The following is a 15,211-nucleotide window of genomic DNA, read 5'->3' on the forward strand; positions in this document are numbered from 1 at the left end:
GTTTCCAAAGGTAGTACCTCACTTCTCTTCATTGGCAGAAATATGAGAGGAGGGCAAACCTAATTCAATAGTCCCATATCTCGTCCTCTTCTAATTCTTCCCACTAGGCTTCACTGATGAATAAGGCCAAGTACTTTACTTCCTCCCATGCTTTTCTAAGTCCAAATAGGTCTAACTTCCTTGTCCTTTTTCCCCTTTACTTCTTGCATTTTCACTATTTGTTCCCCATGCCTGGAATACCTTCTTTCTTTGTCTGGACCCCTTGACTTCAATGCCTTCCTTCAGTTTCCACTGAAATCTTATATTTTATCTTCCCTCTGAAATTGCCTCCAATTTATAGATATCTTACATGGGGCAGCTAAGTGGCATAGTGCCAGATTTGAAGTCAAGAGGACTCCTTTTCCTTGGTTCAAATCTGGCTTCAGGTACTTACTAGCTGTGTGATGTTGGACAAGTCACTGTACCCTGTTTGCCTCAGTTTCCTCATCTTAAAAAATGAGTTGGAGAAGGAAATTTCAAACCACTTCAGTACCTTTGCCAAAAAAAACCTCAAGTGGGACATGAAGAGTTAGACAAGGGGGCAGCTGGGTAGCTCAGTGGATTGAGAGCCAGGTCTAGAGATGAGAGGTCCTGGGTTCAAATCTGGCCCGAGATACTTCCTAGCTGTGTGACCCCCGGCAAGTCACTTAACCCCCACTGTCGCCCTTACCAGTCTTCTACCTTAGAACCAATACACAGTATTGATTCTAAGATGGAAGGTAAGGGTTTATTTTTTTTTAAGTCAGGCAAGACTGAAAAACAATGATTGACAACAACAAAATATAAGGGTTAAAATAGGGTTTTGACAAAATAAGAGAGCAGCTTTAATAATTTAAGTTGTAATGAGAATATAATAGTTGTAAATTAATATTATCCCTTTAAGCCAGAGAAAATAAAACTTCTAGCAGCTTTTTAAAATTAACAATTTAGTTTAAAATAGAGATAGTAAAAGAGTGTAAAGGAGAGAAATATAGGAAAGAGATAGAGAAAGAAAATTTCCTAATGTCTATGCTAGTTACCCTATAACTACCTATATCTGCCTATAACTGCCTAGAGAAAGTCCAGGTGATCACCCTTCAGCTCAGCTCACCAGGCAGAATCACCACCAGCAACCAACCCACAACAACTAACTCACACCCAGCAGCCAACTTCCCTGCAACTGTCAGCAACTGACCACCTGACCAACTGATGCTGGCCCTCTTTTATCCCCTTACTTTACCTCACTTCCTGTCTCCATGGTTTCTACTTCCTGTCACTGTGGGCTGGTTAATCCCTACATATCTCAATGGTAAAAGGACCTCCGGGTCCCCGCTAAATTAAAAAAGGAATAATGAATTCCTGTATACAACACATAGCTGGGTGCATATTCTTTCTCCCATTAGAGGGCAGGGACCATATTTTGCCATGCTTCATAGCCCCAGTGATTTGCACATTGCCTAGTACTTAGTATGCACCTAATAAGTGTTTGTTGACAAGAAATAACCTTACTAATCTGGAATACCCATTTACCCATTTTTTATGCCATTGTTAAAATCTATTTTAGAGAAGAAGGAAGATATTTGTGGAGTTTGGAAGAAATCCTGCCTGTTACCCACTTGAAATGACTCTGCCTATTGCCAACCCGGCCATCTGCCATGAGAATCACTGAAAATTGATCAGTGGTCAGAATAACTAAAAATAATACTTAGAACATCAGCAGTTCTAAGACTAGGAATAAGGTGAAGGATAGCCTTTAATGAATAGATGATAGTTACTTGTAATTAATCTTAACTTTCCTGCAAATGTGCAGAAATGGTTTTTAATAATCTGTTCTCTTAAAGTTATATACCTTTGCTTGCCTATATTATTTATGAAGAAAATGTTGACTAAATAAAAGTAAATCTGTGCCCATTTAGTAATCTCAAATTCTATTAGTGGAATGAGGCTTTAGTGTACTTTTTCTTTAATCACCTAGCGCTTTCCATCAAAAAATTCTTAATAACTTATGAATGGATTATTTTCCAAAAATTAATATGAAGACTTTTGCTTAGAATTCAGAACACATTTTTACAAAGAAACAATATTATATAGCTGATAGTTTGGTTTCCAGATTAGACCATAAAGTCTGTTGAACCCACAATATATTAGCAATGAAAATGTAAAAAGAACATTTCTTTTGTATGAATCAGCCAGCATTTATTAAATATCTTCTGTGCCAGACACTATGGTAGACATTGGGAACACAAAGATCACCACCCTAATAAAAATCCCTGCTCTTGAACAATTTATATTCTATCCCTGTTAGTAATTAACCTCTCCCCCAGCACACCCCTTTTCTCAGATAAACAAGAAACAGATTCTCTCATTGAAAAGAAAAATCTTCAATCCCAATGCTTTAATTAGAGGAAAAGAAGGAGAGTTAATTTTTTTTGTAGAAATTCTAAGTGGAATTTCTGAGTACTTCAAAAATTATTTTGGTACTGATATTGTCTTAATTTCAATTAAAAAACTTATGACTTCTTTTCCCTTGATTGAGGATATCAGTAACATTCCTTTTACATTTAGTCATGATTCAAGCCATTATTTAACTCCCAAAACAAATTAAGCTTGAGAAAAAGAAAGATTTCCCTATGATAACCATGTATAAGATGGAAAGGTATTAGAATAAGATGGTTAAAAGGAATACACAAAAGAGACTTTTACTGGGGTGAAATTAACTAGGATATGAGTGGTGAAAAGAGAAAAATAGAAGCAAATAATGGGCAATAATAAAACAAAAACAATCCTATGGAGGTTTTCCCCTAGATAATATTATCTTTTAATAGCCTCTGTCCCTTGATTTTCTTAAGTATGGTTCTCTTGAGGGTGAGGAAAGGAAGTAGTATATGGGAGGCATTGTGTCAGGGGTTCAGGCCATTCCAGGTTGACAAAAGGTAGCATCAATGGTCCATGACAGCTTGGTTGGTGTCTAGAGTGAGTTGGTAGATGGGATGGGGTTAAAGGAAATAGGACATAGCATGAAAATTGCCTTCCTACTGTATATGAGATGTTTACAACCCAATGTCTGTTTCTCTAAAGTACATCTTTTCCAATAAGGTATCAACTTTGTTTCATCTTAAAATTCCTCTGAATGAATCATTTCAAATCAAAAATGTAGTTTTCCTCCCAAAGAAACGTATCACCCAAGATGCTATTGATTCTTTGTAATTCTGCAGATCCAGAATGAGGACAGTGTGGTACTTTTTCTGGTGGCCTGGACTGTGACAGAGATTACTCGATATTCCTTCTACACATTCAATCTTCTCAACCACTTGCCATACTTCATTAAATGGGCCAGGTGGAGATGCCTTGCAGTTTTGTGCATGCCTATGTCATGAATGCTGAGCTAACATCCAAGCACAGATTTTTGAGTTTGGGCTACATGTCAGTTCTGCCATTCTGGATTTTAGAAATGTTACAATTTGCATTCTAAAAACTATGTGACTTAAAATTTAATGGTATAAATTATTTTAACATTCCATCTATGTGAACATTGTTCAGACTTAAGCATAAAAATATTATATAACTTTGGACAAGACATATATATCACCTCCTCTGGTTAAGAAACTCCTCATCTATACAATGAAGAGTTCAGACTAAATGATGTCTGAGCTCCCTTATGGCAATTGGTGGAGGGGAGTAAGTGCTAGGTTAAGAGTCAGAAAACTAGAGTTCAAATCCAGTCTCAACCATTTACTAGCCGTATGACTCTGCACAAGTCACTTACCCTGTTTACCTCAGTTCCTCATCTGTAAAACAAGCTAGAGAAGGAAATGGCAAACCCTTCCAGAATCTCAGGCAAGAAAACCCCAAATGGAGTCCTCAAGTCAGACATGACTAAACAACGAGAAGCTCCTTTACATTTCTCACATGTTATGCATCTACAGTGTTACTGAATCAAAACAAATCTATAATCTCTCATTTTTAAGTTATAGCCCAGAAAGAAATTTTCAATTCCATTACAACAATCACTATTTCAGAAATATAAAGGATTTTGTGTGAAATGACACAAAACTCACAATTTAAATTCTACTAATATATAAAAATCCTTTTTACTTGAAGAATTGGAACATAATTCTGCTTTAATATCTTTAATTCTTTATTCACTATTAGCAGGTTACTAGAGCCATTTAAAAAGTAAAATTTTTATTTGTACGTGTGCTGCTTATTCTATGTATAGATAAATCAAGATTACTTTAGAAATCCACTATAGTAAATCATCCCCGAAATGGTTTGTTAAATAGGATTTTGTCCAGTTAGGTATAATCATACTATATGGAGGTAGTTTTATAAGATATGAGTTAGCTAAATTCTTTTAATATCTCAATACATCATAAATTTACTACATAAAACAAAAGATAAATAAGGTATGGGTCCTGTTGTACTTTTGAGAGTGTCATATCCAGAGAAGATTTATTCATTCTACTATCAAAGAATAAATAGAATCAAATAGCCCAAAGTGGTTTTTATTTTATCCATTTGTCTCCCAGTTCTTATTTTAGTTCCAAAATTTAAAAATTTTAAAAATTCAAAAATTTTAAAAATTTTATGATCTCCTCTTATGATGTTTCAAACTTCAGACTCTTATGATGTCCCTAAACTTTGATCTTGAGCTCATTCTTTGATTGAATTGGCATATTTTAGAGCCAGATGCATTTTAAAAGCTTATCCTTCTAAATAATTAAATATCTTAAAAGTACTGACATTTAAATATTTAATTAGCCCATCTGAAATAGGAATAAATTCAACTGAACATGGGCTTATAAAGTGCCTACTGTGTACAAAGGGAAAATACAACTAGTTGGACTGTAGGAGAAAATATTAGATGTTTATGGTTTATTTGCAAATATACTTCTAAAATGTTATACTATGATTCTGAAGTTCTACTTTAATTTGAAGACTTCACTACCATCTTAAATGTGTGTTGGAGATGACATTTTCATAGTCCACACATTTTACATTCACTTTCAGTTATTGAGTCTTTAAAATAATCGACCTTTCTCTTTACAATGAGCTGTTTTTTTTTGTTTTTGTTTTTTTAATGCAATTAGGTTTCCTTAGTGGTTATGTTATCAATTCTTTTTTTGGATGTAATCACCATTTATGAATATCATTAGTGTTATTAATTCTTTTTCAAGCTTGATCTCAATCTTCACACATTCATTTACCTCTTTGTTCATAAAAAAGTTTCCTATTTCACTGCTGCCTTCAAAAACAAATTATCTGGCTAAGTTAAGGAATGTCCATTGTACATTTCTTTTAGGCCCCTCCCCTCGCTTTCATTGGTTTTGCCAGTCTGTCTTTTTGTGAGTAATTCATTGCTTCTTCATGCCTTGACTAAATTTCTGAAAATGGTTTCAAAGTACTGCTGTGACTTAATTTCCATTTTTAAATTGCATGTTGAATGGGATATTTTAAAAACATTTTGCATTGATTGCTTTAATATTAAATGATATATCCTTGGTCTGTGCTATTTAAAATTGCATGTTTTCATTTCATCTGTTTCATGTTATTGAAGTCTGTTTATATTTTCTTAGGCCTGTGAATGTTGCGTGAAGGTGTTAGTTGCATTGAGAGTTGGTGGGCATTAAGATTCACATTCATTTCTAAATACATCTGTCAATCCTGTAAATAACATGAAGCTACATTTATACGTTTATATCTGCTCAAAATATTGAACCTCCCTTTTAACAATAATTTGCTTTGGAATCTCTTAAATTCATGAAAAAGTATTTCCTATGAATAAAACATAAGGGCTGCTATGATATTATACTCATATAACTTAATTTTGCCTATTAGTTGCTGTTCTGAAGTAAAGTAAATGTTTGTATAATGAATCACATTTTCCCTCCAGCTTCCATTTTATTTTCAAATATATGTTTCCATTAAAAGATAAAAAAAAAATTTGGTCTTAACATATAACAATCACACTTAAGAATTCTTACATCACACCAGAAAACCTTATGCCTTTTTCAGTGCAAGTCTAAATGCTGGTCAATTAATTTTCCTACTGAAGCCCTACTAGAAGTTAATCAAATGGATGGTTAATTTACACATTCTTTAAACAAATTTAATATTTAAAAATAAATCATACAGTTCATTCTCATTTCATTTGGAGCACTTACTGACTCCAAGGGGGCATTATTTTAATATCTTTTAAGGGTAGGGAATTTTCTTATACACACACATACATATATATCTATATATTTCCATTTTAAAGAGGAAAGAGATTTTTAAAAAGGAAGAGGAGAATCTCTTTTCCAGATTTATGAACCTGAGTTCAGAGGCAAGAAGGGAGAGCTAGACATCAAAACCAAAATCTTCCATCCTTGGTCTTGCTCTCCATAATCTTACCCTGATCAGTTCACTTTCATGTTTTCTCTACAGTTCAATCTTACCAGTTGTCCCTTCCTCTTTTTTTTTTTAAGCCCTTACCTTCTTGTCTTAGAATCAAAACTGGGTATTGGTTCTAAGGCAGAAGAGCAGTAAGGGCTAGGCAATGGGGGTTAAGTGACCCTCACAGCTCACAGCAAATCTGAGGTCACATTTGAACCCAGGACCTCCCATCTCTGGGCCTGGCTCACAATCTACTGAGCTACCCAGCTGCCCCCAGATGCCCCTTCCTTGATGAATGCTAGTACTTTCAAGTTACTAAAGCATATTTCTGGGACTTTGGGGTCAAGTAATCCTAACTGATTACCTATCGTCCTTCTTTCATGTATTTAAAGAATGATTTCAAATGCTTTCAATGAGCCTGGCTAACTTCTAGTTTGTATGTGACTGTCAGATGCTTTCTGAGCTTCCAAATTCACTCAATTTAGACTTCTTATTATTTGGATGATTCCTTTTTTCTCTCTATAATCTTTTTTGACTTTGCCAGTCAGCCAGCTATGCTAATTTGGGGTGGGGGGAGTAAGAATTGGGTATTTTCATCTCTGGCAATTGATATTTTTATACTAGGCACACATTTACTTGTGTTTCAGATAAAATGTTTTTTAAAAGTCAGGAACTAACAGGAAGCTAGGGAATCCTTTAAACTTTTATCTTTTAAACTTTTCTTAATTAATACCTGATTGTGGTCATCATTTCTTTTTCTAAAATTGAGTAGAAAAAGAGATGGATTTTTTTTGGTTGTTCTCAAAATCAGGATGTTAAACTTAAAATTTCATTGAAATTGGTGGTTAGATCACAGAGAAATGATTTCCTGCCAATCTTGTGGCCTTTAAAGATATTCCTGCTAAAAAGTTAGATCCTTTTTAGTCACTACAGACACCTAAGAGGCACCAGAAAGGAAATGAAATCATCATGTGTAACATTTATTCCTTACCATAGTTTAAGCAGTCACATCCCCTCTGTCATTACTGTAGCACAACTAAATAGGAGGAAGGTACCACATAGATTCATTTTCAGAGTTCAGTTTAATAACTTTATTGCTATCCCTTTAAGTACAATAATCAGTTTTTGTAAAAAGCAAGCCAGAAAATAAATGTGTAACTGGTTTATTTTTTAAATTCTTTATTTGAATAAAAACTATTTATAACATTGGAAATTTCAAGATATGTATATATTTACATATATACATGTACCTCACTATCACTGTCATTACATAAGATTAAAAATATTCATTAATTTATTAAGATAAACACACATATAAAAAAATACTATAGACATGAAGTCCTGGGTTCAAATCTGGCCTCAGACACTTCCTAGCTGTGTGACCCTGGGCAAGTCACTTGACCCCCATTGCCTAGCCCTTACCACTCTTCTGCCTTGGAACCAAGACACAGTATTGATCCTAAGACAGAAGGTAAGGAGTTTTAAAAAAAATAGACTAGTGGAGTCATGAGCCCATCCATTCTATTTAGCATCCAACTCAAAAGATCTTTTTGCCATTATATGTAGAAACTGACACATTGAACCAATGTGGTAGCAGTGTAGTTGTTTTCTTATTCTAAGACATTTGAATAATGCAAAAGCAAGAAATAATTATACACTAAATTATTAATTACGTATAATTATTTTATAATTTAATTTATAATATAATTTATAACAATAAGAACCAGAGGAAAAAGTACTGGATAGATTTGGAACCTGAAGACTGGGATTCAAATCCTTTTCTTTCCCCTCAACCCCCATGCTTCTAGCTTAAGAACTTATCAGTTACTGGAGTCTCCAGGCCTTAATTTCCTTATTTGAAAAACAGTCACAGAAAGGTTTGAATTTCCTAACTCACAGAGTTCTTAGAAAAGAACATTGCAAACCCAAAGGCCCGATGTAGGTTTGAGTTGTTATTATCCTATTAAGAGACCTTGACCTGACTAGCTGGAAATCCGTTCCAAAATGTGCCTGCAATTTGCAAGTGGAGAGATGTTTTAAGTAGTTCAGCAACTACAAGGAATCGCAGAAATTAGATTTAAGAGTTCTTTGTTAGAAAGTCATTCTCTGGCCTTTTTTTTTTCTACAGATATAATTTTTTTATTATCTTGTATCCTGTTGGAGTTGTCGGTGAACTGCTTACTATTTACGCTGCCTTACCCTACGTAAAGAAGTCAGGAATGTTTTCAATAAGACTTCCTAACAAGTACAACGTTTCCTTTGACTATTATTATTTTCTTCTTATAACTATGGCCTCCTATATACCATGTAAGTACTCTGATTTAGTAGTCAGAATTCTATTCTATACTAGTTTAATATTTGGCATTGTTATAATAATCTAGTTCCATAAGTAAAGGAATCAAGCAAATATTTACAGCTAAATATAGTAAAACCACTCCCTTTTAAAAAAATCTTATCTGTAGGGGCAACTGGGGAGCCAGGTCCAGAGTCCTGGGTTCAAATTTGACCTCAGACATTTCCTAAATATGACCCTGGGCAAGTCACTTACCCCACATTGTCTAGTCCTTACTGTTCTTTTGTCTTGGAGTCAATACTGAATATTGGAGATAAGAGTTTTAAAAAATAGTGTATGCAGCATGCTTGTATATTGCTGTTTGCATGTTGTCTCCTGCATTAAACTGAGCTCCTTGAGGGCAAGAATTAGTTTTTTGGTTTGGTTTTGTCATTATTTGTATCCCAGGGCTTAGCACAGTGCCTGGCACTTGTTGTTCAGTCATTTTCAGTCTTGCCTGACCCTTCATGACCCCTTTTGGCATTTTCTTGACAGATACTGGAGTGCTCTGCCCTTTCCTTCTCCAACTCACTTTACAGATGAGGAAACTGAAGCAAACAAATTTAAGGGACTTGCCCAGGGTCACACGACTACTTAACTATCTGGGGCTTGATTTGAACTCACAAAGATGAGTCTTCCCTGACTCCAGGTCCAGTAATCTATCCACTGTACCACCTAGCTGCCCCACATAGTAGACAATTAATATTTAGTAACTGACTGACTGAACTTGACTGTTTATTTTCAGTAATCATTCATTCTAAGGCATGATGCTGTGCAGAATGTGCTAAGACTGGCATTTACTATTCTTTAATAGAATAGAAAGTATTAGAATAGAAAAGAAAGTAGAATAGGAAAAAAAAAACAGGGACTTGCTAAGCAAATGAATTTAGTCATTGCTCTCAGAGGCGGGGAGGCTATGAGTGATGATCTAGGGGAGACTGGAGAAACAGTTTGAAATTCCCCAAATGGAAGTCCCTCTCTTGATGCCAATTAGCATCTAGTCTATAATATATACTTCTAGAGAGGAGTCTGGAACATTTAGAGATTAAATAACCTGCCCATAGTCTACAATTTGAACCATTTCCTCACTAGATCATAGATGTCAGACTGGAAGGGACTCTAGAGGTCCTTCAGGCTTTCCCTCTTATATTAGAAATGAAAAAAAAAATGGAGGTCTGGAGAAGTTATATGACTTTCTTCAAATCACCTAGGCAGCACTGCCTCTTCCAACTCAACTTGCCTGATTCTGAACCCAGTGGCCTTTCCACTGAACCTTCCATGCATTACAAGATGGTGCTGAAGGCTCTACCATTGGCAACATATTGGACAATGGACCAATGGGCCCTCTTTGACCAAGCCTAGGCTACAGCGCCATATGTAGTTACTTGAAAGTAACCAAATTGTTTCCACTCTCTGGTCTCATCATTTGTAATCTCACTGATCTGGATGCTGCTTCCACCACTTCAGAGAGCTTCACTATACTCCATGCTTCATTATACTGAGTAATTTTTGTCCCGCTGACCTTCCAGGCCCCTTTCAGCCCTAACTTACCAACCCCAAAATTTTTCCAGAAATCTCCCACAGAGGTTTTACTCCATGTGTTGGAAGCGTTGATGGTTCTTTTAATAAGTCATGAATACTAGCAAAACACTTGGGTTATCTTGGATTGTCCCTTGCATTGGCCTATCCACTTTCCTCTCTTCATGTATATCCTTGTTGATGTTTTCTATATCACTTTAAAGTCAGTGAAATTAGAGCTGGAATGAATATCAAAGATAACCTAGTCTAATCCCTTTATTTTAAAGATGAAGAAATTGGAGAGGTTTAACCACTTGCGCAAGGGCATACAAATAGTACATGGTGGAGTCAGGATCAAAACAAAGGTTCTCCAACAGGAAATGTTTTCCCTTTTCTCTTTATCCTAGATATCTCTGTTCTCTTACCTTCTCCTTTTTGACCACAAATGCCTATGTCCCTTTATTTGTTAGAATATGGAATTGAAGTCTGTATCTCAAAAGTATATATATATATATATATATATATATATATATATATATATACATATATATATATATGTATATATGTTGTATGTATATGTAGATGAAAATAGGATACATCCCTAAAATGAGTTTTCTTTGAAAGGGCAAAATATATGTACAATTATGCACTGAAGGAGAAACATTAATTAAAGTCCAAATATAAATGTGATATAAGCCAAGTATGAGGGGGGAAATGGAGGCAATGTTTAGATCAAATATTTTATTCATTATATTCAGTTTAGGATTGTTATTTCTTTAAGCTTCTCTTGAATTCTGGGTGTCCTAGACCATGGAGACAGTTGAAGTTGGTTTTTTCCCCCTTTGGTACATGATTTCTATTTTGGAGAGGTTTGAGAAGTTATGGAGATTAGAAAGAATGTCTAGTCCACCATCTTATTGTTCACGTGATCTAGAAATCCTCCATATTTATTATATTTAATTAAATACGATATATAATATAATATAATATATATAATATAAAATAAATTTTTTATTTATTTTTTAAATTTATTTATTAAAATAAATAAATTTTTTATTTCAATGTCAGATAAGCCTTCTTTCTGATAAACATGCTATGGAAGCTTTCATTCAAAACATTTGCTGATAAAAATGTTCAACTACACAGAGTCAAACACAGATTCCTGGGACATTACACTAGAGACTCCCATCTAAATTGACATTGAGACTAATATCTAGAATTTGGATCTAAATATTTCCATTCTACATAAATGTACTATCAAATGACCTACCTCTCATTTTTTTCCTCAAGGAAATCATAAGAAACTTTGTCAAATTTGCTTTAAAAATAGTTTCTCAAACAAATAATATCTATAACACTCTCTTCGTGTATCAACTCTAGTGATATTGAGAATGGCCCCACTGAGAATTGAGCTAATGAGATAGGCCCTATTGAGAAAATGAAGTTAGTCTTGCATGGCCTATTCTGATGAAACCATTTTATATTTCTGTGATCACTGTTTCCTTTTCAAGTTGTTCCTTAACCATCTCCTTAATAATTAATTTTAGAACTTAGCCAGGAATCAAAGTCAGGCTTTTTGGTCTGTAATTTTCAGTCTCCATTATCTTTTCTTTGGAAAAAAAAAATCCAGACAGCATCTAACTTGACCTGAATCACACAACTAGTAAATGTCTGAGGAGAGATTTTAACTCAGATCTTCCATACTCAAAGACTCATCCTTCTGTGCCACCTACCTAGACCATGTTTCATCATAAGATGGAAATTTAAGATGGTCCTACTTTGAATTCCAAAATATTAAACTTTTAAACTAATAGAACTGATCCCAAGTCTACATTATATGGTTAAAAAGAGATGCTCTCCATATTTTCTAACCATATCCAGGCACTATCAAGTTATATCAGAAGCAGGAGAAATTATTCTAGCAGAACATGTGGCCTCCCCTTAGTGGGCAGCCTCCTAAGCCAACATCCCGACCCAAAAAGGTGCCAGATTCTGAGCAAGAAAAGGAAATCCTCAGGAGGATTACTCTCCATGGAGAGAAGAAAGTGAGGACTTTCCCAATAGTTCATGTGGTTTCTGAAAATGTTTTATTTTTCCAAAAGCTTCAGAAAGGAGACTTTGAAGTAGACGTTCATCTTCTGGAAAGTCTCAGCTTTTGGTGATTTGGGTACCTGTTACTAAAGAGCTCCATTTGCATGAGAGTCACGTTAACGAGGGCATCACCACACACTTGGGATGCTGACTCCCCAGCATGCCGTGTGTATGGACCATCTATGTCAACATCCCCGTGTAGAGATCTGTTCCCTGTACCTCACCTAGAGCAGAACAGACTCGTCTTGCCTGTATGCAAAGAACTCGAAACTCTTACTTCCCTTTGAACGAAGCATTTTCAAGGCTATAGAATGAATTCTGAATAGGGAATTGGAGCCCTTGGGTTCACATCCCATTTATCTGCGCCACTTGGACAAACTGCCTAAATCTCCTCATTTGTAAAATAAAGAGGTTGGACTTAAGAGTATTAACATTAATTTTTTTCTCTGGTGTGTGTGTATAGACACTTTATTTCCTTAGTGTCAAGCTCAGTATCTGGTACAAAGTAGGTACTTAGATTAGCCTCTTCTATCTCTGTTTTATCATCTATAAAACAGGGATAGAAATAACTGTTAGCTTCCAAGGTTGGATGAGGAAAAGAAAAAATAATATTGGTAAAGTGTGTTGTAAACCTTCAAATGCTATATGAATGCCAGTTGTTACATGTATAATATTGTTATACACGCAAACTCTAAAATATACATTGCATGCACACAATCTGGGTGCACATGCAATGCATAGACATTCACTTGCTCTGTCTTCATTCTTTTCAAAAGGTAGCTATTTACATAATTGGAGTATCGTTAACTTGAAACATCCTCAGATTTTTTCTTGTTTTCTCTCTTTTCAATTAAGTGTTCCCCCAACTCTATTTTCACATGCTGCGGCAGAGGAGAAAGGTGCTTCATGGAGAGGTGATTGTGGAAAAGGATGATTAAATATCCCGATGAGGAAGGTGCTTTTTCAGAATCAGGATTTTACAAAAACTCTTTTGATCTTCATCATCATTCAAGTTTAATAACAAGAATAAACAACGTCTTGAAATACGTTGGATTGCATTATTTCCTAGAGTTAACATGAGACTTCAGATTTAACATTTTTTTACCTCACATTATGCTGTGCTCTTTTAAAGGTAATAAGTTCTATGCAAATATCAACCATAAAATGTTAAATGGATTTTTATTATTAAATACCTAACAGGTATCTGGAATCATTAGGAGTTCATGTGATATTCATCAAATAGGAATATTACTTTTTAAAAAATCTTCAAAAACCTTCCTAATGTGTTTTCCTTGAAAAAATGCTTAGTCTTTTTAAATCAATGTTAATAAATTAGTTTAGTGACTTACTATTATAGGAATGAGAGCGAGTGGCATTCAAGTGACATTTGTCAACTCAAGTAAATCCAAAATCATAATTTCTTTAATAATGTATTGATCTTTCTCTCACCCGAGATCCATTCTTCCAGAGAGGAACCCTGACCCTTGGTGAGACAGGGGGAGGCACATGCCGTTTTCTGCACTAGAAATGTTTTGTTGGTCCAAGGAATTCCTTGATGAAACTCTCTTCACCAATGAAGATTTGCCACTATTTTTACACTTTTAGTCTTAGAGAATTGCCTGGGTATTGAGAAGTTCATTGACCTGCCCAGGGTCACAGCCAATATTTCTCAGCATTTGGACTTGAATCCAGGTCCTCCTGCCTTGTGAGGGGGACTCTGACCCACAAAGCTCTCAAGTTATCACAATTTTCGAGTGATCATTGGATTGCTTATAGCAAGGTGTTTAGTACAAAGAAAGGCAGAGCCAGGGGATTGTGTGTTTTAGGCAAAGTTTGACACTTTAGTCCCCCTGAATTTGAAAATGGTGCTCAGTGCATGAGGGGATGGGGGTGGGAATGGTGTGCCCTGGATGTTTCTGTCCACTGGAGGCTTTAAGCCTTGACTATAATTCATTTGACTTCAAAATAAATGCTTACCTGCCGAGTGATGGCAAGTTTTCTGTAATGGAAAAGGTATGTGATTTAAATACAATATGAATAAGTGCCTCCCTTTTGCCCCCCTCACCTTGCATTGTCAGGCAGCTGTCTACCCTGTTCCTGGTCTCTTCTGCCTGAATCCTGGCTCTTGGGATCCATAGTCTTCAACAATGTGCTGAAGCTGTTGATATCAGTTTCTGACAACTCTTAAAGTTCTTGGTGATACTCTTAGATCACTTCCCACCTTACTCCCAAAGTTGGCTTAGGGCGTTGCACTCTGATAGCTTTTTCTCCCTTTCTCAAGAGCTGTTAGAAAAAGTAAAAACAAACATAGATTTCCACAATAGAACCTTGTCATGATTCTATTACCATTCTGTACCCTTTTGAAGGAAAAAAAAACATTTTATAACAAGGTCCTTTGGGTACATAATGAAACCCTCTTCAAGAAAGGCATCAATAGCTGTAATCAACATGTCTGTTAGATAATTTAATTTTTTTAATTTAATTTTTAAGATGTCCCTCTCAATTTGGGAGTTGATATTGATTGCTTTCAATATAAAGTGATTTAGGCAACTATTTGGCCTAAAAAATATCAGATGAGTGAGGAGAAAAAAAAAATCTGCTTTTTCTTCAGAGAATCATGGATTAAAAATTTGGTTTTCAACATATGCTGTACTGTTTATATTTACACTCAATAGATGTAACCTTATTTTGCAAAATTATTTGTTTCATTTCATGGACCGTCTTTCAAAATTCTTCAATGTAGTAGGGATGTTGGTATTTCAGAAGCCCCCCCCCCCAATTATCCTCTTTTAAAACAAGTTGATGATCAAAGGTGCTATCATTTCACTTATTAAAGTATCTTTTAATATTTTGTACAGCTCAATGGCCTAATGTGTG

General features: G+C 35.1%; 1 protein-coding gene across 1 annotated transcript in view; it reads left to right on the plus strand.

Moving 5' to 3' along the window:
- Positions 1 to 13,381, plus strand: part of HACD1 (3-hydroxyacyl-CoA dehydratase 1) — a 51,373-nt gene extending 37,992 nt beyond the window's left edge. Inside the window, exons 5-7 of the mRNA XM_056800148.1 lie at positions 3,234 to 3,355; positions 8,522 to 8,700; positions 13,190 to 13,381. Of these exons, the coding sequence (XP_056656126.1) occupies positions 3,234 to 3,355; positions 8,522 to 8,700; positions 13,190 to 13,272 (384 nt within the window). The 3' untranslated portion in view covers positions 13,273 to 13,381. The remainder of the gene's footprint in view (positions 1 to 3,233; positions 3,356 to 8,521; positions 8,701 to 13,189) is intronic.
- Positions 13,382 to 15,211: the final 1,830 nt, after the last annotated feature.

Source organism: Monodelphis domestica, chromosome 5 (genome assembly GCF_027887165.1).
Source record: "Monodelphis domestica isolate mMonDom1 chromosome 5, mMonDom1.pri, whole genome shotgun sequence".
Lineage (NCBI taxonomy): Eukaryota > Metazoa > Chordata > Mammalia > Didelphimorphia > Didelphidae > Monodelphis > Monodelphis domestica.